The sequence below is a fragment of the Natrix helvetica genome, assembly GCF_964273705.1.
Source record: "Natrix helvetica genome assembly, chromosome: 2".
NCBI classification, from domain to species: Eukaryota; Metazoa; Chordata; class Lepidosauria; order Squamata; family Natricidae; genus Natrix; species Natrix helvetica.
Window position 1 is genome coordinate 263,611,628 of NC_138552.1, and position 24,257 is coordinate 263,635,884.

The 24,257-nt window shown below is 37.6% G+C and overlaps 1 protein-coding gene across 3 annotated transcripts in view; it reads right to left on the bottom strand.

The window, feature by feature from the left end:
* Positions 1 to 1,075: 1,075 nt before the first annotated feature.
* USP34 (ubiquitin specific peptidase 34) overlaps positions 1,076 to 24,257 on the bottom strand; it is a 182,318-nt gene continuing 159,136 nt past the window's right edge. For all 3 annotated transcript variants that reach the window (XM_081940705.1, XM_081940703.1, XM_081940704.1), the window contains exons 66-80: positions 22,331 to 22,435; positions 21,739 to 21,886; positions 20,711 to 21,345; positions 19,075 to 19,232; positions 13,187 to 13,265; positions 12,912 to 13,038; positions 12,667 to 12,774; positions 11,313 to 11,417; positions 8,302 to 8,426; positions 7,482 to 7,605; positions 6,440 to 6,519; positions 5,873 to 6,013; positions 5,550 to 5,696; positions 4,105 to 4,264; positions 1,076 to 3,410 (exon numbers count right to left, since the gene is read on the bottom strand). In XM_081940705.1, the coding sequence (XP_081796831.1) occupies positions 2,800 to 3,410; positions 4,105 to 4,264; positions 5,550 to 5,696; positions 5,873 to 6,013; positions 6,440 to 6,519; positions 7,482 to 7,605; positions 8,302 to 8,426; positions 11,313 to 11,417; positions 12,667 to 12,774; positions 12,912 to 13,038; positions 13,187 to 13,265; positions 19,075 to 19,232; positions 20,711 to 21,345; positions 21,739 to 21,886; positions 22,331 to 22,435 (2,853 nt within the window). In that variant the 3' untranslated portion in view covers positions 1,076 to 2,799. The remainder of the gene's footprint in view (positions 3,411 to 4,104; positions 4,265 to 5,549; positions 5,697 to 5,872; positions 6,014 to 6,439; positions 6,520 to 7,481; positions 7,606 to 8,301; positions 8,427 to 11,312; positions 11,418 to 12,666; positions 12,775 to 12,911; positions 13,039 to 13,186; positions 13,266 to 19,074; positions 19,233 to 20,710; positions 21,346 to 21,738; positions 21,887 to 22,330; positions 22,436 to 24,257) is intronic.

A 24,257-nucleotide genomic window follows, 5' to 3' on the forward strand; every position in this document is an offset into this window, starting at 1 on the left:
TAAGCCCCTGTCATATTTTCGGGGAAACACGGTATGTAACTATGTATTACAATTACTATGTACAGCAATCCTGAGCTACCTGTATTCCAAGAAATGTGTAACACAATGAACTACAAAGTGTGTAATCAATCGATCAATCAACTAACCAAGCATGCCATTATCGCATTTTACAAGCTTCAGATAACTAGGACTACTTTTTTGGACGGGTGGGGGGGGGGCAGATTAGCTGCAGCAACAAGACAAGATTTCAGAAGGTAGTATTTAGAGTAATTTTTTTGTTTAAAGTTGTATTAAACACTGTTAACATTTATTTACTACTGGGTATTAACGAAAATTCTCCATTTATCAGCACTTTGTTGAGGTATCATGATTTCACAATTATGATAAAAAGGAGCTCAGAAATATACTATGATTTGCAGATTGCCTGCTTATTCTACAGTCAACTTAGAAAGTGCTGGACTTTTTTAGTTCTTATTCTAGCTTTGATCTATGACAAAACTAACAAATGATCAGTCTGAAGAACTAAGAGGAGATAACTTAAAAAGCAAATGGAAAAGTTGAAACAAAACTCTTAAAATTTCTCAGAAAAATATGGTTCGTCTCAGGCATGGCTAGTGGCTGTCTTGCCAGTCACAAATGCCCCAATAACAGCTTCACCCATTGTTCTTGTTGGCAATAGCTGCGGGGCGGGGAAGGGACATGATTTTTGGTTGTTGCTGTATTCACTTGGCCATTGCAGCTGAAAATGTAGCTTTATAACAAAATACAGAGTTTGGAAAGATAAAGAACACATTATCATCGATAAAATCTCCAATGAAATTGGTAGAGAAAGGGCAGGCCTAGTAATGTTGATCACATAATCCTTGCTTTTCCATGTATGGGTAGGGAATGTCTTAATTATTTGAAGGATTAAAGGATTATTTGATTTTATCATTTCAAACACTTCTGAATATTAATAGTATGCTACCAGTCATGAATTATACTAAATACTTTCTGATATTCAAAATGTCTATTTTATAAGGTATAATTATAAACCAATTTAGTTTAAGCTTTTTAAAATAAAGACTACAAAGTATTTTTTCATTGATGTTCTTATTCAATTTTATTTGACAGAATTTTTTAATAATTCAGAGCATTAAACAAATCTTATTAAAAATGCACATTAACCTCTCATGCACTCTATTTACTGTTTTATCCACTCCTCTGGTAAGAAAAAAGATAACTATTTTCTCTTGATTTATAAATATCCAAATATTTTTTTAAGTATTCAAGAACTCTTTAAAACACTTTTGGTATATTATGCTGCTAAAGCACCTCTTCTAATTTCACTCCTTCTGGTCTCCTTTACATCTTCACTGAAGATTTTCTTGGCTTCAAATCTGGATACCTTTTAAAATAATAGAATTATGCTTATTTTTAGGTATGCACATATTAACCACTAGTATAGTGAACTGAACTGACATACATTATATAGCCCCCTTCAAAATCTATCTGCATTTGCTCAATATAGGGGTGAAAACCCCATTTTAAAATATACTGCTACTACTTTTAGTATTATCATAATCTGATATTTAATTTTCATTTTGAAGTTGTCATGTAGTTGTATGACATATAATGCAATTCCTGTAAAATGTGTATTTGTAATCCTTTATTAATTTCCCATTTTTTTCTTCTGAATGCATGATACATCTTTTGACATTCACTCAGATGTATTCATTGCTTTATTAAAAAATCGTTACAGACAAAAAAAGTATCCAAAATGTAAAATATATCACCACATGTGAGACTCAGAGGAGTACTGGCTTCACTAGGGACTTCACAGGGAGATATAGGTAAGTATAGAGTATTCTAAATAGCCCTGTCCATTCTTCAACAGGCCATGGATGTCAGGGAAGAGAGCAGCTGGGAAGCGTCCACACACCTCTCTGAGCTCCTATTTCTGGCAAGGAAATAATGGGCTACAGAGGCAACATATATAAAAACAAATGAAAAGTCATCACAATCAGTTTAATAAGTGCACAGAATAGCAATTGGTCATGTCAATAAAAATAAAACAATTAATTGTACATCAAATGTGCTTTATTTTCATCACAGGTATTCTGTTAAATAAAGCTATATATATATATATATATATATATATATATATATATATATATATATATATATATATATATATATATATATATATATATATATATATATATATATATATATATATATATATATATATATATATATATATATATATATATATATATATATATTCATGTGTATGTGTGTATATTTGTATGTGTGTATACTGTCAGGCCACAGCTAAAGAGGATTCTTTATAGAATCATTTTTTGTGGTTGTTTAGTATACAAGTAAACTTAATTTGATAATAAGAACCACAGCAATTGGAGGCAAGATGCCTCTTTTGTAAGGTACAAAACTGGCACAGAGGACACCATATTATACACCGTAAAAATGCAGTTAAATTTCAATTACGTCATACAGGGCAAAGAGTCCCTGCTCTCCCAGACAGGCATATTAAATGAAAGCCACCACAGTGAACTTTGAATTACATAAACATATTCATTATTTGATTGCCCTTTAAGAAAACATACGGTAGATGCAAAATATTTTTTTTTAAATTTGAAGTTCTGCCTGACCAATTAAGCATATAAATTTCATCTTGCCATTCAAGCAGAAAGCACTGGACAAACTGAAGCACAAAACAGAAATAAGCAGAACTTATACAAACAGCATTTTTAAAAGGGAGAAAAAAAAGACTTTAAAAGCACGCATGCTCCTCTATTGTCAAGAAGCAGCTGGGTTTCCTTTGCCAGATATCCTCGTAACCACATGAATTGTTGATTCAATGGTCCTGCAAAGGATGTCTAAAATGTCTTGATGTTGCTGCTGCATGTGACTCAACAGTCCTCTGGAATGGCTGCAACTAAGTGATAAGCCAGACTCAGTGTCCTGGGAAGCTTGACTTTCAGAGTTCTTCAAATCTGTGAGGTCAGAAAGAACAGCAGAAATAGATGTGGAGGGGAATTCTGTATCATCCTCAATAATGTGAGAATCCTTGGAGCTTGACGCCTCTTTCATATCTTTACATTCTTCAAATCTCCCACTGCCCAGCTGCTCCTCCCCATGGTGTGAATGAGTAGCTAGCATCATATCTTCAGAAAATGAAGAGGGAACCTCCATACGGTACTCCTTAATAGAATTATTTTCAGGGGAAGGCAGGTCCTGTTCGGTGCCTGGGTCAATGATGGAGGAGTCTCTTGTCTCATTATCTGAGGTGCTGGTTGGAGTCAAAGCTTCCCTAGGTTCGTTTTTCAAATCGCTGATGCAACTGTCTACCGTATGCTCCTCATCACTGCTAACCCGTCTTCTTTTTACTGGAGTAGCTCCCTCATCATCTGTACAGTTGAAATAAATATTGATGAAATACGTAATACAGATATCAATTGTCATAATGAATTATTTTTACTGGAAGAACAAAAATATTACATTCTTTGTATGTATTTATCTTTACTCCTTTCTTCCCAAAGGTGCTTTGAAATGTTTGAGAGCTTCAACCTAATTTCTCCCTCTTGTTAGCTAGTTGGAGCACACTGCTTAGGAAATATTCTTGCCAATGAAAAGAAATTCTGGGTCCAAATGAAAATTTTCCTAGCCGCTTGATATAAGAAAAAAATCTGAGTTATTTCAACCCACATTTTGTTAACAATAATTTGTTAATAAAATATGCATTTAATTAACTAATCAGTGCTAGAGTTATTTTATATACATTCAAGCTTTAAGAGCATTATCACTATGTTGTTACTCAACATACATGATAAAGTGGGTTCCTGTCAACAAGTAGAGAAATATTTAATTTTCAAGCTGTTGCAGGACTGCTGATTTTACTTTGGCAGTTTAATAGGGGGTTATCCCAGAATATTTCCATCTGAATAGTTCTCAGAACAATCAGCTTTCAGACAGGATTCAGCAAGGAAAAGTTAAATAGGATCTCCCAAAACAATTTTTTTAGTTGTAAACTGACTGCCATCAATCACTTGGAAGGTGAGATGGATGGGCTACACATTTGATTAATAGATAAACAAAACAAACCTTTAGTTTTTCGTTCTTTGGCTTCTTGTTCCTGCAATGAGCTTTTTTGTTGTTGACAAGTTTTGCATTTGTTTAGTAGCTCTTGCAAAGTAGGTATTAGGGCAGGATTCAACTGTTTGGGGGTGTGCACAGAAAGCAGTAAAGTGAGAGCTCGAAGGTCCTATAAAAGAAAATTTAAGTTAATGCAGTTAATGAAATTGTGTTTGATAAATTAATTTTCCCTCTGTGTATGTAGAGATTATATAAATAGTAACCAAAGAAATTGCATATATCTTTATTCACACAGAAGAAAATTCTGACTCCTTTTTACATGTCAGTTTAACATTTTGGATATTCTTTTTTTATCCTGAATCCTGTATTTATAGCTTAAATCAAAAGGGAAGCAAGTGGAAAATATTAACAATGGTAGTCACAGATGTAAATCTAACAATGTTTAGGTAGTTTTATTGTATTATGCTCAGATGGAAGAAAGAGATGGCAGCATCTTTTACTATAAATAATTGATCTATTATAATTATTATAATAGATAATATACCACAATATAATGGAGTATCATTTTACTAATATTATAGTGAACAATAATATATAATATCAATAATTATCTGTTCATTCATAGTATTTTTTTGAAAATATGTATTTGTGTTAAATAAAAAAGAATTATAATGAGATTAAAAAAACAAAACACATAGAAACATGGATATATTCTATTAAAAGAAGAAAATGGATATATATATATATATATATATATGTATGTATGTATATGCTGTATTATTGATAAATACAGCTTTAACTGTTAACAAAAAATTAGCATTAGAACTAAGTTTCCATTTTATTCTCTCCACTCTTTTCAAAATGCCTAGTTTCAAAGCTTTTATTTTGGCTAACTCCCTTCTACTAAACACTGTCACCTTTTATTATTTTCTAGTGTAACCCTCACCTAAAACAGTACCTCACCCAGAGATAAGGACTGCATCCTCTCTCCTACAGTTCCAGAAAGCTTTGCACATCTGGCCTGGGATTGGTGTTTATTATTTAAGCCTGTTTTGATGTTGTTGTTTATGGGATCATTTTAGTCTAGGCTGCTTGATTTTTTCTTTTTGGATGCTTTTGTGTTATTTTTATATGCCAAATATAGTTCAAACATCTGGCTGACTATGCAATAAATAATAATCATAATTCAGGATGCAAGCTGTTCTTGGAACACACAGGCACCAACTTTTAGGTAGGTGAGAACTACTGTAGCAATTAACTTTTGAGCATCCCGAATATTTGGAAATTGAAAGTTGAAAAATTTGACACGCCCCAATTAATTTTAAACATATATTATGTTTATACAGCCTCTGACTGTAGGTTTGTCATTTTGAACATTTTCATCTGAGGAATAGAAAGAAAAATGCTTTACATAAATCAATACAATATTTGAAGAGAAAATAAAGTTTATTTACCCCATTTAAAGTGGAACTTGCTTTAAAAATTTCAACTCGCTGATTGGCAAATTCTGATTCCAGATTCTGATACTGGTTGATCAAATTTGTAATCAGATTATTGATTATTCCAGCACAATTTGCTTCGGAAAATACTTGTCCTTGTACCTGTAAAACAAGGGATTCTGAAACTTAATTTGCAATTCGGTGAAATGAACTCATCATAGCACTATTTCCTACTGTAAACCGAATTACGCATGTGGAATTTGAAAGAAAAAGAGTAAATATCTGTGGAAAACCGATTTATATTGAAACTCTAACCTAGGCATAACTATTTTTCATACCTTGAGAAGAAAATGAGTTAAGAAAGTGTAAACAATGTTGTTGTTAAGAAATGTCCTCTCATCCATTAGGATGCATTTAATATACTCTGCAAACACAGGATCTTCACACAGGAGCTTGATGCAATTCTTTGACATGGAAGACTGAAAAGAGAAAGGAGATCAGAGCTTCAGAACTAGTATTCCACATAACCATTGTGGATGTGTGATTTCAGTTCGTTACATAGAGATGTTACACATAAGCCTTCATTGGAACTGAACTCAGAATTTTCTAAGAGCACCAGTCTGTAACAATTCCTCAGTGTCTTTCAGCCTGTCCTTTATTAATAAAAATAATAAATTGATTAAAATCAATTTCTGCTCACAATAAACTATTACATTTGGAGTTATTAGAATCTCAGCAACTTTTAGAAAAAAAGTCTAAGTCTGCAGCAAGAGAAAGCCTGTATGAGAATGCCATGAATTGAAGGTAGGACTTTCTCCATTCATCATCTGTCATTAAATGTTGATCAAACACACACCTTAACTTTTCAAATAAAAACATCCTTTTCAGAGATAAATTAATTTTACCTGACTTTGACAAAGTTCAGTCCAAAGTTTGGGAAACAAAGCTAGATGAAGAGGTAAGCCTTCATATGCAACAAGAACACCTATATTTTAAAAATAAAAATGCAATTAAGTTCTTAAGATTATAAAGATATAGATACGCCAGAAATATAATTGTTTAACTCTTAACAGTTAGGGCGAATACTAGGTATTATGAGCAATACAAACTGTGATGGCAGTTGCAAGTTAAATAATTAAATAATTGATTTTAAAAGGCACAAACTACAGTTTAACTGCAAAATAAAACAAATCTAGTCACTACCCAAATGACCTTGCTCCAATTTCCAATCAAAAATCATGTTATGTTTAATAGAAATAATTTAAATATAAAATCCTGCATATATTTACTCCATTCACTGTTTATCATGTTTAATCTTAGATAAATGTGTAAATAATTACTCTGTCTTTCTAGTTTGTTCTACAGTTAAGGTAGCAATGTAATACAATTTAAATAAAATTCTAAATCTTTGAATTTACACATAGACTTCTACTAAAAAGATAGCTATTAATTCATTTAATCCCAACTTGCTATTTTAGCAAATCAGTTGGAAAACTGAATAAAGCAATTCTTCATGTAATTTTTATAAAAGAGAAAATATTCATTAATATAATCTACTTACCTTCAATTAAATTTAAAAATTAAATGCTTATTAATTCTGATGTTGCAATTTACAAGGCTTGCTAACTACTGGCCTATACTCTAAAGAACAGGCCTTGTCAATTAATGCAGGGGTCTCCAATCTGTGGGCTATGGCCCACTAGTGGGCTGCGAGAGGTTTGAACCAGGCCACAGAAACAGCTGAAGTGCACATCCTCACATGTTCCATTTATGTGAGCAGCAGGTGCATGTGCACGTCGCTTGCACAAATGGAGCTGTGCATGTGCGCGTGCCAAATGCTTACACAGAACTATCCCATTCCCCCACTGGTACACAAAGTCTAAAACGTTTGAGGAACTAATGTGCTTGTTAAATAAGCTTTTAGACATGCTACAAATTCATACTTACTCATTTTCACTAAGGTTTCTGTGAATTTCTCACAGTTGATGGCAACTCGGCATAAGAGATGGATGAACTGGTGGTATGAAAAAAAGTAATCTAGTAGCATACGATCATAAACTTCATCTTTACCCTGAAGATTTAAGGAAAGTTCTGTTTACAAAATAAAAACATGAAAAGTATAATATCTAAATGTGAAAAATGAACTATTTTCAAAGGATTATGATAAATTCTTACTAAAAAAACCTACAGAACGTGGTTCAGAATTTATTTGTTACAGAACTTGGGAATTTTAGGGATTATTAAAACTTACATAAATATGTAGGAAACCTAAGATGTTAAAAAGGATGCACAATTTTCTTATTTGCCACTTTCTCACTCTCACTTACAGACTGAACATATCTGGGATCCAAAGTATTTGTAAGGATCAAAGATGTGAAAAGTAGAGACATTTTTATTTTTTCTCTCTTATGAAAACCACTATAATAAAAACGCCATTGGAATTTTGTTACATGTGTGATAAATTAGGACAATGAATGTAATTAATTAAACCAAATACATTCAGCAGTGCAATTCTCTTCACCAACAACCACATGACAATTATTCTTAAGACTCATCAATCAAGGCATACCCTTGATTAATCAAATGTTACATAAACATTTACTTTCCTGATAAGATAATTTGTTTTAATTGAATTTTAAATTCAAGATCCTTTTTTATTGTTGTAATGTTTTGTAGTGCATTTTAATTAAATATTTGTAAGTCGTGTAGACTGTTTTTGTCGAGAGATGGATGGTGTATAGATTTGATAAATAAAAAAAATAAATACCTTGTTAGCTTCTACCATTGTAGGCAAAAGGCACATATTAAGTTCAGGGCGAGGTGGGCGGATATTACTTTTGCCTCCTATCAACTTCAGATTTTCACGGCATGGGAAATAAGGGCCAAGAGACACTGAAGTGGAAAGTAAAAAGGAGATGCATTAACAAAATGTGTACATTTCGTTTTTACAAGGAGTAGCCATCCTGATTCTCTGCCTCCTAAAAAAGATAATTTTAATCATAATATTTTTAAAAAACATATACTTATTTTTTGTGTAGATAATAGAAAACGTAGACAAGAATAAATTGTAAACTTGAAATTTAAAAAGCAATTAGGTATATAGTTTACCCATTACGTTTTGTTCCTTACAAAAGCAACTAACCACTGTTATTTTATTTAAAGTAATATAACATCAACTAGAATGGAATAGAATAACAGAGTTGTAAGGGTCCAACCCCCTGCTTAGGCAGGAAACCCTAGACCATTTCAGACAAATGGTTATCCAATCTTTTCTGAAAAACTTCCATAAGCGTAAAACAATTAACTTCATGGTCTACTTTTTATGTTTGGCTGCTGCTAATACATGGAAATGTAATTGCCACTGCTATAAGAGGAGTCTCTTCTCATCTTCTCATATCAGATAGATTGAAACAATCAACATTTATTCTGAATAAGGCATGACTGATGACCATACAGCAAAAGGCAGGGAGAAAACAAAAGACAACTTCCAGCTTTTTACCCCAGAGGATGAACCCTGCTACCTCATGGTACTGAAGAGGCAGTCCAGAATTAAACAATGGTTATACAATACAATACAATACAATATAATACAATACAATAGTAGAGTTGGAAGGGACCTTGGAGGTCTTCTAGTCCAACCCCCTGCCTAGGCAGGAAACCCTATACCATTTCAGACAAATAGCTATCCAACATCTTCTTAAAGACTTCCAGTGTTGGGGCATTCACAACTTCTGGAGGCAAGCTGTTCCACTGATTAATTGTTCTAACTGTCAGGAAATTTCTCCTCAGTTCTAAGTTGCTTCTCTCCTTGATTAGTTTCCACCCATTGCTTCTTGTTCTTTCTTTCCTCTTTAAAGCTTTGAAGTAATATTGTTTTGTGTCTAACACCCGGGTAGAAATTTAACCTACAGGCTTTTCGCTTTTTCTTCTACTGTTTCTATAGCAGAGACAATGATTCGCACTCAGAGATTTTATTATTATGTTTAGGTTCTCTAGCTAACTTAGAATAAGGAGCAAAACAGTACTCTTTATTACCTACGCAGTTGAAGTTTCTAAATGCTTTTCAGGGGCAAACCCAGTATAGCAGTGATGGGGAACCTTTTTTGGCTCGCGTGCCATAAGTGGGGGGAGCGCAGGGGGGTCGTGTGCAGGTGTGCCGCAGCCATAATGCAATGCGCAACCCCCCCAGTGCGTATGCGCGCACTACAGGCACAGACCCCCCCATCTTTGCATGCTTTTTTCGCCCTCCCCAGGCTTCAGAGGCTTTATAGGAGCATGGGGAGGGCGAAAACAGCCTCCCCCCCCCAGAAGCCCTCCGGAGGCTTCAGGGACCTTCAGGAGGCTTCCCTGAAGCCTCCAGACCAGTCAAAACGACCCTCCGAGCAAACCCGAAGTCTGTTCCCGAAGTTCCAGTTTGCCCGTAGGGCCGGTTTTTTGCACTCCGGAGGCTTCAGGGAAGCTCATAAAGCCTCTGGAGGGCCTCCGGGCGGGGGGGCGGAGGATGCTCTTTTCGCCCTTCCCAGGCTCCTATAAAGCCTCTGGAGCCTGGGGAGGGAGAAAAATGGCTTTAAAAAAGGGTGAACTCAGCATGCGCGCGCTGGCCTGGCGTGCCCTGACAAATGGCTACACGTGCCACCTGTGGCACGCGTGCCATAGGTTCACCATCACTGCCGTACAGTGTGTGTTATAATAGTCTAAATGAGAGGTTATAAGGGAATAAGGATCTCCCAGTCCAGGCTATGCTAGGCTAAACAATCCTACATGCTTAGGTAAGGGAAACTGTAGTGTCCAGTATCTTGTTAATATATATAATATAGACCCTTCCTTCATTGTGGAAGATTTCCTTACCTTCAATCCTTTTTTGTTTTTTTACCTTTTCAGGCTTTTTCCCCTCTCCAACTTTCTTATGGAGATTAGTATTATCTGAATTGTAAGTAAAGTATAGGCAGCTCTTGACTTGCAATCACAATTGGGACTAGAATTTCCATCCTTAGGCAAGGTAGTTTTTAAGCCAGTAATGCAGAATTTTATGACCCTTTTTTGCTGTGAAATGCCCAAATTTGTCAAGCCCCTGAAATTTCATCAGGTGACATTGGGGATGGTATAACAGTTGTAAGTGCAAGGACCAGTCACAAGTCACTTTTTTCAGTGCCACTGGAACATTGAATAGTAACTAAACAAATGGTTATAAGTTAAGGATTTATATATTTGCTTACATGGATATGATGGGATTATTTTTAGGAAGAGTTATTAGCTCAAGAAGGGAGAATGATGAAAGTAATGAAGTTTAGGAAAAAGAAGGGATGACTTTATTTATTTATTTATTTATTTATTATTAATTAATTAATGATGATTTTTCATCCAGAAACAATGCCTTGACAATATGCAGTTCATTGTAGGCCAAAAGTGTCAAACTTGTGTCGTCACGCCAGCGCCAGTTGATGTGCCTTTCCCTCCTTTGCTAAACTGGGCATGGCTAGTACATGGCGCATCTGGCCCGCGGGCCACAAGTTTGACACCCCTGCTCTAGGCTGCCTAAAATATATTCTTGTAATTGAGAAGAGTACTTTCTCAATCTTAAGAGCAATCTAAGAGTAATAAGTTTAAAACATCTGTCAATAGTTGAATGACTCAGGTTAATTAGATTGGTCATATTATTTGCATTTACCATCTCATCTCTCAAACTACTTCCTGCCTCTAAGTAAATCTCAAAACAATTTTATTATAAATTAGCATTTCTATATACAATTATAAATGACCTCATCTGAATATACATACTTGGTATGTTGCTATGATGATATGTGCAATGGTTGTGCTGGAGAAAAGGAACTAAAGTGTGCAGAAAATCATGAGGGCTTAACAGCACCAGTTCTTTGAGGACATCTGCAAAACAAAAAATAAAAAAAACTCGTATTTAATTATTTATTCATTGGACTTATGTAGTGCTTCATGCCAGCAGGATTATGCTCTTAAAAAGAAATCTTCACTCTAATAAACTTTGCATAAGCATTTGTATACATTGAAACTAGGAAAAATATAAACACGAACAGACTGTAATTATTTGCTATCATTTAGGCATATTAAAATCTTGTTCATGATTTATAGAAATATTATTCAGCCAACCTGATCTTTAGTATCATCCACTTAAATATTTTAAAGCAATTTGCAAAAGCAAAATACTGCAATCAATATACAGCAATATCAAGTCCATGTCTTGTTTGCTTTATTGTATAATCAGTCTATAAATTTTAAGCTTTATTCATTGCATCTTGGATTGAATTAGATGTTGTTCAGGAGTCCTTGCTAATTTTCTCAAATTGTTAGTTATAATGATAATAAAGGCTTTAGTAACTCCAAATGAATCTTCAAATGCCAATTAAGACAATTTCATGATTCATCAGAACATCTGGTTCAACATTTGCCTGTTGCTAATCACTACTTTTGTCATCCAATTAATATTTCTAGCCACAGTTTACCAAGGAATGTTGCTACTGATTGAACAGAGTTAACTATTATGCTACTTATGCCTTCATTTTGGACAAACGCCAAGTACTACAATTCTTAACCAAACTTGGTCAGATATTAGTATTTGAATGGAAGGCCACCAGAACTACCAGGCCTGTAAACTAAACTGAGAAATTAAAGGTAACATCTGGATGGCAAAAACTACTTCCATCTTACTGCAAAAAGATTCATGGGCTTGTGCATGAACTCACTATTATTCTTGAGAAGTAACATAGCTGTAAGTATAAGTAAAACTGGGAAGAAAAAAACAGACACTAGGAAAGTAGAAAGAAAGAGAATAAGAGGACAACTAGCCTCAGATGCATGGAATTTATTTTCTTTTTTATTATTATGTAGTTTGTATTAGTTTTTTTATTATAATTGTAATTGTAAATAAAATTACCATAAAAAAGTGAAACTATCAATGTTGACAATGATTTGATGGCACATAATCAATCATTCATTCATTCATTCATTCATTCATTCATTCATTCATTCATTCAAGCCTTATTCTTTAACTCTATTGACCATAATTACAACAGAAATAGAAGAGTGTCTATTTTATCTTTAATGTAATTGATAGGTAATCTGAGATCAAAGAAAGTGCATTAAGTTTAATATACTTTACCTATACAAGCATTTCTAAGTTCCGGAGGACTGTAGGAATTTAACAAAGTTAAAAGTTTATGGGCAAATTCTATCCGCTCCTGCCATTGGATAAGGGCTTGTTTCACATCTGAAAATATACAAGCAAATTAATTTAGTTTACAACTCTGCCATATAAACAGCTGATTGATAGTGACAATTATGTTTTCATTCTCATCTGTTTTATTTTTAAAAACAAAACTTATATTTAATAAATAATATCCAAACCTTTTCTTTGCAGATATGGACGAGTGGATTTGAGGACGGAAAGAAATATGGACAGAAGCTCAACCAGATCTCCAGTTACATGGCAAGCTGTGGCTTCATGGTACATCATGTGCAGTGTATTGAAGGACTGCCAAATATATATATATATATATTAAATGGTATAGCATATTATTAACATATAAATATAGAATTCCACAAACAAGATATCCTAATTTACCTTATTTTGCAATATCCCACCCACCAAAAGAGTAAAATAATAACAATAATACTCCTACCTCAGTCATCAGGATTAAGCCTCTGTTAAATATGACAAGAAGTCGATCTTCGTCAGTTTCTAATAATATTCGGAAGGCACTTGGAGCAAAACAGTAAAGAAAAGAGAGATGTAAGGTTAAAATCTGTCTTAATAGGGGCACAGTGGTTGCATCCTAAACAGAAAGCACATCATTAAAATACCGTTTCCAAATCTGATCTTGTACTAGCACTATACTTTTTAAAATCCTTACTAAAAAACATGGAAGAAAGGGCATGTCAAAGAAAACAAAAACAATTCTGTATATTTCAGTGAGATCTCTAAAATGTTCACTTGGCCACTTAGAAAGCTAATACTGAAGTGGATGACAAACAAAATTTACTGGACAATGCAAATAAAGAAAGAAATGGGATTGATACATCTGATATGACAAAGACATTGCTAAGTCCTATGGCAAGAGATACAGAGGCTGCTAAAAAATTCCTTTTTTTGTGCACCACTAGAGAAAAAAATGGCAACCCACTCCAGTATCCTTGCTAAGAAAACCCTATGGACAGTATCATAAGGCTAAAGGATATGATGCTGGAAGATGAGCCCTGTAAGTCAGAAAGTATCCAATATGTTCCTGGAGAAGAGGGGAGGGCAATTGCAAGTAGCTTCAGAAAAAGTGAAGTGAAAAGACGCTCAGCGGTGGATGTGTCTGGTGGTAAAAGGGAAGTCCTATGCTGTAAAGAACAATACTGCAGAGGAACCTGGAATGTAAGAATCAAGGTAAAGTGGATGTGGTCATATAATGAGATGGCAAGATTGAACACTGATTTCTTGGGAATCAGTGGATTGGAATGGGCAAATTTAATTCTGATGACCATTATATCTACTATTGTGAATCCGTTAGAAGCAATGGAGTAGCCCCCATAGTCAATAAAAGAGTGGGAAAAGCAGTACTAGGGGTACAATCTCAAAAACAAGGGAATTATCTCAGTTCGAATCTAAGACAAATCATTTAACATCATAGTAATCAGTAATCCAAGTCTATGTCTCAATCAATGATGCCAAAGAAGCTGAAGCTGACCAGTTCTACGAAGAGCTAAGTAAATTGGATATTGCCACGGGAATGTTTTGTGCAAAGATGAGTCCAATAAAGGGCAAAAATGGTAGAGACCTAACAGAAGCAGAAGAGATTAAGAAGAGGTGGCAAGAATACACTTAAGAACTATACAAGAAAGATCTCAATATATGAAATAACAATGGTGGTGTGATCACTGACTTCGAGCCAGACATCTTGGAGTGCAAAGTCAAGTGGGCTTTAGGAAGCATTACTAACAACAAAACCAGTGAAGATGCACTCAGTGTGTCAGCAAATTTGGAAAACTTTACAATGGCCACAGGATAGGAAAAGCTCATTTTATATTTCAATCCCAAAGAAAGCTCATACTACCATACAATTGTGCTCATTTCAGTAAAGTTATACTCAAAATCTTACATGGTAGACTTCATCAGTATGTGAACTGAGAACAGAAATACCAACTGGGTTTTGAAGTGACAGAGGAATCAGAGATCAAACTGCCAACATTCATTACATTATGGAGAAAGCAATACTTCTACTTCATTGACTATGCTAAAGCCTTTGATTGTGTGGATCACAATAGACTGTGGCAAGTTCTTAAAGAAATGGGAGTACCAGGCCATTTTATCTGTCTCCTGGGAAACCTGTACATGCGCCAAGAAGCAACAGTTAGAAACAGACAAGAAATTGGTTGGTTCAAAATAGGGAAGGAATACAACAAGGCTATATATTGTCACCCTGCTTAATTAACTGATATGCAGAGTACAGCGCAACATATGAAATAAAGGGCTGGATGAATCACAAACCAAAATTAAGATTGCTGGGAGAAATATCAACAACCTCAGATATGGCAGAAAGTGAAGAGGAACTAAAGAGCCTCTTGATTAGGGTGAAAGAGGAGGATGCAAAACCTGGCTTCAAACTCAACATTAAAAAAGCCTAAGATTATGGCATTCAGTCCTATCACTTTCTGGCAAATTGAGCAGGGGAAATGGAAGCAGTGACAGATTTTATTTTCTTGGACTCCAAGAACACTGCCGACAGTGACTGCAGTCATGAAATTAAGACATTGTTCCTTGGGAAGAAAGCTATGACACATCTAGATAGCTTATTAAAAAGTAGAGATATCACCTTATTTATTTATTTATTTCTTAGATTTTTAGACCGCCCCTCTCCCAAAAAGGGACTCGGGGCGGTGTACAGTCAATATAATAAAATCATTCATAATAATTAAATACATTTAAACTACATTTAAGATACATTTGGAGGGGGAAATAGGCTGTACTAAGAAATAAATAATTCTAATCTTAAAACATCACAATTAAAACCCCAAACCCTAAAATAAAATAAATCCCTGGGAGGTAAAACTAAGAAAGTGCCAGGCCAGCTGATTGAAACAGGTGAGTCTTTAACTTTTGCCGGAAGGAACGGAGGTCGGTGGTAGTTCGAATGTCTGGGGGGAGGTCATTCCAGAGGGTTGGGCCCATCACAGAGAAGGATCTACTCCTAGGTGTCGCCCGCTGGCATTGACTAGCAGACGGCACCAGGAGGAGCCCCTCTCTGTGTGAGCGGATAGGTCGCAGGGACGTGTGTGGTAGGATGCGATCCTGCAGGTAACTAGGTCCTCTGCCATGGAGCGCTTTAAAGATGGTGATCAATACCTTGAAACGCACCCGAAAGGCCACAGGTAGCCAGTGCAGCTCGCGCAGGAGAGGTGTTACGTTGGAGTAACGTGTACTTCCCATAATAACCCGCGCGGCTGCGTTCTGAACTAGCTGCAGTCTCCGGATGCGTCCCAAGGGAAGCCCCATGTAGAGGGCATTGCAGTAGTCCAGGCGAGACGTCACCAGCGCATGAGTGACCGTGCGCAGGGCACTCCGGTCCAGTAGGGGGCGCAATTGGCGCACCAGGCGAACCTGGTGGAACGCCCCCCTTGCCACGGCTGCCACATGGTCCTCCATTGACAGCCGGGCATCAAGGAGGACACCCAAATTGCGCGCCCGCTCCACAGGGGACAATTGTTCGCCCCCTATGGCCAGCGATGGAGTCAGCTGGCTGAACCGAGGTGCCGGTAACCACAGCCACTCGGTCTTGGAGGGGTTGAGTTTGAGTCTGTTGTCCCCCATCCAGACCCCGACGGCTTCCAAACACCGGGACATCACTTCGACAGCCTCGTTGGGGTGGTTTGGGGTTGAAATATACAGCTGAGTATCATCAGCGTAAAGATGGTACTCAACCCCAAAACCACGGATGATCTCACCCAGCGGCTTCACATATGCGTTGAACAGGAGAGGCGAGAGGACCGACCCCTGTGGCACCCCACAAGTGAGTGGCCTCAGGGACGATCTCTGCCCCCCTGTCAACACACATTGCTTCCGGTCGGAGAGGTAGGAGCCGAACCACCGCAAAACGGTGCCTCCGACTCCCATCCCCTCCAACCGGCGCAATAGGATACCATGGTCGATGGTATCAAAAGCCGCCGAGAGGTCTAATAGGACCAGGATAGAGGAGCAACCCCTATCTCTGGCCCTCCAGAGATCATCAACCAACGCGACCAAGGCTGTCTCGGTGCTGTGCCCGGGTCGGAAGCCGGACTGGCGTGGGTCTAGATAGTCGGATTCGTCTAGGTGTCGTGGGAGCTGCTGCGCCACCACATTCTCGACAACCTTCGCCAAGAAGGGGAGGTTGGAGACTGGACGATAGTTAGCTAGCTCCATTGGGTCGAGCGCAGGCCTCTTGAGCAAGGGTCTCACCACCGCCTCTTTCAAGGCGGTTGGTAAGTATCCCTCACTCAGTGAGGCGCTCACCAGGCCCAGGAGCCAGCCTCGTGTCACCTCCCAGGCTGCCAGTACCAGCCAGGAGGGGCACGGGTCCGTTAAACAAGTGGTGGGTCGCAGCCGTCCACGCAGCCTGTCCAAATCCTCGGGGGCAACAGAGTCAAACTCCTCCCAGAATGGTCTCTCAAGACTCGCTGTTGGCGGCTCGTCTGGTCCACTGACGGAGGTCCACCCGCTCCGGATCTGATCGATTTTGTCCTGAAGATATTCCCCAAACTCCTCTGCTCTACCCTGTAAGGGTGTCTCCCGCGCCCCCTGCGATAAAAGGGAGCGAGTCACCCTAAACAGGGCGGCAGGGCGGTTATCCGCGGACGCAATAAGAGCAGCACAATGTCTACGTTTGGCCGCTCTTATTGCCACAAGGTAAGTCCGCAAATAGGCTCTTACCTGTGTTCGGTCAGATTCGGAGCGCGAGGATCTCCACCTGCTCTCTAGACGTCTCCTGTGGCGCTTCATCACCCTGAGCTCCTCAGTAAACCAAGGAGCCCGGGTGGGTCGATGCCGCAGGAGAGGTCGCAAAGGCGCAACCCGGTCCAAGGCCCCAGTCGTCGCCCTATTCCAGGCAGTCACTAGGTCCTCGGAACGGGAGCGGGACAAGGCTACAGGTATTGGCCCAAGCTCCGTCAGGAATCTATCAGATTCCATCAGGTGCCTGGGGCGGTACCAGTTTATAGAGTCTGGTTCCGCCTCCTCGCGGTGGGGGATAGCGCCAGGGAAGTCCAGCCGGAGGGATGAGTGGTCTGACCATGACAGGGGCGTGATAACTAAATCCCCTATTCCCAGATCACTCGTCCACTGTTCAGATACAAAAATGAGGTCCAGTGTGTGGCCCCCTTCGTGAGTGGGGCCCTGCACTAATTGGGTCAGGTCCATGGCCGTCATGGAAGCCATGAACTCCCGAGCCACCTCGGAAGCCGCTCCCGTTGACGGCAAGTTGAAGTCCCCCATGACCAAAAGTCTGGGAGTCTCAACTGCCGTCGCTGAGATTAGCTCGAGGAGCTCGGGCAGGGCTGCTGATGCATAGCGAGGAGCCAAGTATACAATCAGCAAGCCCCACTGCCTCCCTGGGCCCCAGCTCACACCAAGGGACTCACACCCGGGTATCTGAGGAACAGTGAACTCCCTCGGCTCTAAACATTCCCGCATAACCACCGCCACCCCACCACCCTTACCCAGGGCCCGAGGCTGATGGAATGCTCGAAAACCCGGTGGGCACATTTCCACGAGGGGTAAACCACCCTCGTGGCCCAACCAGGTCTCCGTTATCCCTGCAAGGTCTAGCTCCCCCTCTGAGATCAACTCATTAATGAGGGGGGCCTTGTTGGTGACAGACCTTGCATTGCAAAGCATCAGCCGCAGGCCCTGGCTCTGTAGCACCTGTCCACCTAGACTGCAGGGGTTGGTACAAGCGACCGGGCGTAACCAGCAGCCGCGGTCTCCCAACCGACCTTGGGATCTTATCCTGTCCTCGCATCCCCTCCTCCCCGCGACCGTTGTAATAGGACAACCCTCTGCTTTCGTGACCTTTATATTCCCCTTTATATGTTGACAAAGGTCTGTATAGATAAAGCTATGGTTTTCCTAGTAGCAATGTATTGCTGTGAGAGTTGGACCAAAAGGAAGGCTGAGTCCAAAGAACTGATGCTTTCAAATTGTGGTGCTAGACAAGACTTGTTCCTTGGATACTGAAGTTGAAATACTTTGGCCACCCAATAAGAAGATAGGACTAATTGGAAAAGACCTTGGGGTTGAGAAAGATTGAAGGCAAGAGGAGAAGGGGACAGCAGAAGATGAGATGAATATAAACTTGGGCAAACTCCAGGAGACAGTGGAGGACACAGGAGTCCAGTGTGCTATGGTCCATGTGGTCATGAAGAGTTCAGACTTTATTTAATGACTGAACAACAACAATGAAGCATATTGCAAGAATAAAAGGCATGGAAAAGCACCAAAATCACTCTATAAACTCTACATTTATTCTAGATCAACACACCAAATGTGAAATACCTTATTAAAGTAGTCCAGCATGACCGCCCATCTAAGCAGCGAAGGTAACAGCTTATAGTTGTTTTTTTAAATTGCTTAATGTCTTCCAGTTCTTCCTCTCTCATATCAGGCCTCTGAGCTACGAAGAGTTGCATGAGATTAAACAGTTCTTCCACTGCCTAAATAAAGAGAAGAAATATCATGAGGCTTATTGAAAAAACAAACAAATCCCCAATTCCATTTGTTTATATAAGATAAATGTTTTAAAAAGACAACCAGCATACCAAAGGTATTCATATTGTACTGCCATTAAAAAATGCTCTCTTGGCTTCACATACTCTCAAGCTTTACTTTTTTTCTATAATATTTCCTTTTCTAGCTTTGCAACTTGAACTATGTTTAAAACTGAAAGAAAAATGGACCAAACTAATACAAATAAACACAGTGAATCTTCATTTAAATGGACCAGTTCAAGGAAGATGTCCACTACTCCTGAAGATTCATTAAATATGATGATATGCTAGTTACATAACCATTTGCAAATCACATAAAAGATATGGTTAACATTAATGTAATTGCTTCATATGAATTCCTTTGGGGGCATTATGACTCAGGGGCACATCTGGATGAAAATCTGGTCCACTGTATTCTTAATCTACTCAATGGGATCCTTTAATCCCAGGTTTACTCTATGCTGGTTTATTACTGAAAACTGGATTTAGTATATATTTTATATATCATATGTAAAGGTTTCCCTGTCAGTCATGTCCAGCTCCAGGGCATGGTGCTCATCTCTGTTTCTAGGCCGAATGAGACAGTGTTGTCCAACGACAATTTCTGTGGTCATGTAGCCAGCGTGGCTATGTGCCAAAGGCGCTTGGAACACTGTTATCTTCCCACTGAAGTGGTACCTATTAATCTACCTGCATTTGCATGCTTTTGAACTGCTAAGTGGGCAGGAGCTGGGGCAAGTAACAGGAGATCAGCCCATTGAGCGGAGCTGTCACTCTGCAGCTGACAAGCTCAGCATCTTTTAACTGCTGAGCCATCTGAGTGCCCCTCCCTTATATCATCTCTCTCTCTCGTCTGTCTATCTTATATAGTTATATACCATAACAATATTTTATATATTTAGTATAAAAGAGCTATTTTATTTCTATACCATTCTTCCTATTAAAAGAGCAAAGAATTGTTTTGCTTCTTGAACTCAAGGTATATTTTGCCTCCTTCAGAGCAGTCATATCTTATGCATTAGGAAGGGAGAATGGCAGTGATCTCAGTTGTAGAAGAACTTCCCCAAAACTGACAATTCTATTAAGACGATGGGGCAATAAAGAAAACGTATGGCACAAAATTATTTGTACCATAGTTGCCATCAGACAATGACAGAACTGCTGGTAAACTGGATGAAAACACTGTCGCAATTCGATTAAGCCCGTCTTCTGAGAATTTTCTGAGTTTAAATTAGAGCCAAATATATTTTCACCTTTATCAACTGGCTTCTTTGGATCTGGCAAAGAGATACAGCTTTATTTTCTGACATTTCATTCATGTGAATCACCTACCCCCTAAAAATGGTCCTCCATAAACTGCTGCTGTTAATGCTGTTCTCTGAAAAATCTCTTTCTGCCTTTCACTCTGCATGAATTTGACTTACCCCAGGATATTGGCTGGCGTGTGGTGTGAGATTCTTAAATGCCCACTGGATATTTTGATGAGAAGCCAACTGTCTGGTAAATGCAGGGGATTGCTCACAGCATAGTCGCAGAATGCCATAGTAGGCAGGTAGCATCCCACGGTTAAAAAGCACCACATCCTGGTCATCATGATCTGCTAGGATGTAATTGAAGGCAATGTTCTTGGTCACCACTGGATTCTGCACAATAAGGCGCACGTTCTCAGGGCAGTCAACGCAGACATTGTACCAGAAAGAGAGCAGGGCCTGCTTATTATGGTTGGTAGCAATAGCAGGCTCAGAAAGTTTAGGCTGAAAGAGGTTCCACAAATCCATGAAATAAGTAGAAAACATTAGTTTTTCTGTTTTGGAGATCAAGCAGTAAGTCATAAAACTGAAGTAGGGTACCAGTTTTGTCGTTCCATGCACAGCAGCATCAACATAAAGTTTAGCTCTTGAGAGCAGTCCAAGCAACACATTATAAACTTGATGAAGAACAACTGTAGTATCTGGACTAAGAGGAAGATCTCGAGTAGGGATATGGAGTGAGCGGGTGGATCGGAACATTTGTCGGAATGAATTGCTTGGAATAAGAGAGACCAGAAGATAGGCTGCAGCTGCAAAAGAATAAATACACAGGTAAATAAAGCAGCTAGACTTTGGCTGCGCACATTCACTTTAAAATAAAATTTGTTTTTTTGTTTTGTTTAAAATTTGTTCACAAAACCATATGACACAACTTAGAAAAGAAAAAAATATAGTTATTGGCAGAGAGATCACCAAAACAAGCAATGCTGAGAATTCAGCTCCTTTCTTTCTAAATTGTTGCAGGTAATACTGAATATACTGAAATGAATATTTGGAAATATTTCACTCATTTTCTTTTAAATGTTGTTTATCATAATATTAGGAAATAAATAAAATAAAATGGCCACATTTTCACACATAAATAATGAACTTATTTATCGGAAAGTAAGAAAAAGGCAATTCTTTTCTGCTTAGCAACTTACAGGTTCTCACTCTAGGATAGTTATGAGCCAAAAGAAAGCGTTCTACCCAGTTCTCCATATTCTGCAGGACCCAACTGTGAGCAAGCTTATTTCGTGGTGTCTGCACTGCCAGCCAATCCAGACATTGAGATGGGTTGTACTCAATCACCTGCAAATAATGGACAAACATCATGAAACAAAAAACAAAAACAAGACTATTATCAACACAACTATATATCAACAGCTCAGTTAGTAAAACAGGCAGGCTGAATCTTTTAATACAGGGGTTCCCAACCCTCCGTCTGCGGACTGGTAGGGAACTCACCCAAAAAGCGGAAGGCAAAAGTGCACAATACTACCCCCCCCCGCCACTGGTCCGTGGAGCCAGAAAGGTTGGGGAGTGCTGTTTTACTAGTTTTATTTGCTAACTGTGGAAAAAAGGCTGCCAAAGTACTATATTCTCTGTCAGACAATAATTCTTATTTCCACAGTCGATGAGTGTAAAAATTAAGTTTAATAATCTTTACAGCATAGACATTATACTTGTTATTTTCTCTCAATATTATAGAGACATGACAAATCTTTGAGTGTATTTAATATAGACATCCTTTACCTCCCATATCCTTTGGAGAATATATGATGCAAATGGTGGCATTCCTGGAGGTCCACCAGCAAATTCCATAAGCATAGTTAACAACTTGAAAAAAGGATTGGCTGCCTGAAATTGAAAAGAAGAAACACACACACACACACACATTATATAAGGAATCTGTAGTGTTTTTTTTAATATTGCAAGTCATAACTGATTTTATTCAATGATTTACTTATTAAACACATATTCTAAATACACATATTATAGCAATGATTCCTGTTTGTGATTTTTATCTTTTCAGTTGATGTTATGATTGTGCATACTGAAGATAATCATAGGCAACAGATAATTTTGAACTGGTATTCTGATGAAAAAGCCAAAGAATGCCTATAAGGAAAGGAAGATCAGAGAAGAGTCTGGTAGATCCCAAAGACTGAATCCACTTCAAGGCAACCATTTCTTATACAGAAGAAAAAGCATACTCAATAGCTGCTCATACCCTGATTCTATTTCTTTTTTTTTCTTTTTTATTGTTTTAATTAAACAAAAATACAAAAAAAAACATTCTTCATTACATCTTGTAGAAAGCATGTCGATTGGTTACAAATGAATTTCGTGCGTTACTATACATCCTTCATATTTTTAATTTACATTTTAAAATCGAAGATCTTTATGTATTTTACCATCACTATACCATCATTCTCATTTAGCTGTAATTATTTAAATATGCTTTTATCTAGAATCATTTGCACTTGAAGACACAACCATCTACTGGTATTCATTAGCTATTCCTATAAACCTTCAATAATTACCCTTTTATAGCATATTCCCTTATTTTTCCCAACTCACTATCTAAGGCTTATATCCAATTGCTTTTACCAATGCCAAGACATATAAAAATCATTAAACATTATCCATTAACATTTTTTATTGTTATTATAGTTATCTAAAGAAAAAAAAAGAAAAAAAGATTTTTTTTTGTCATTTATATCACATCTCCTACCCACCGACCCAAGAAAAATTACATCTTTATAATAAAGTCTAACCAAAAGTTTGTTAGTAGAGTTTATAAGTGCCCAAGAAAAATTACATCTTTATAATAAAATCTAAACAAAAATATATTAGTGGAATTGATAAATCTTTTCCCCAGGTCGCAATTTACAGTTTATATCCAAATTATTTTTACTAATTGAGATTATTACTTCATTATTATTATTATTATTATTATTATTATTATTATTATTATTATTATTATTATTATCATCATCATCATCATCATCATCATCATCATAATAATGAATTATTAATTAACAAAAAATTTTTTAAAGAAAACATTCTAAAAGTGTCTAAGAAATCCTACTTATTAATCACCAAAAGTTAACTAAGTTTTGAGTTATCAACCTTCATCATCAGCCTGTCTTTTTCCAGGAACAAAACTGTCTTATCTCTTTAGCCAGTTGTTGTGTCAATTCTCTTATAAACTTCTTTGTAAAGTTTTAAAAACTTCTCTCTGCACTTTTTTGCTTGAAAGATCTCTCATATATTCTTGTTGCCCTTGAATTAGTATTAAAATTGGCATGTCTTTAATTATCCAATGTCTTTCTAAAGCTGTTTCTCTTCTTAATTCCATCATCAAATCCATATCTTGACAGGGGGAGGGGGGGTAGAGCTCCAGATCTTCAAGTATGTAATAATAATCAAATTCACTTTTCCATGTTCCCTCCTTTCCACTTTCACTCTTAGGTGCTCCATTATTAGGTTCATCTGTTATCTTGTCTTTATCTTCTATATCTTCACTCTCTTCTTTATTTTTTGAGGCTCCAGTCCCTTCATCTTTTGTTGAACCAGACAATAATCTATCTAGCTTCTTATCAAACCTCTCAAATCCTTCGAATATCTTTAAAATTACATCCAAAAAATCCTGGTAGCTTAGAGTTTCTTCATCTGT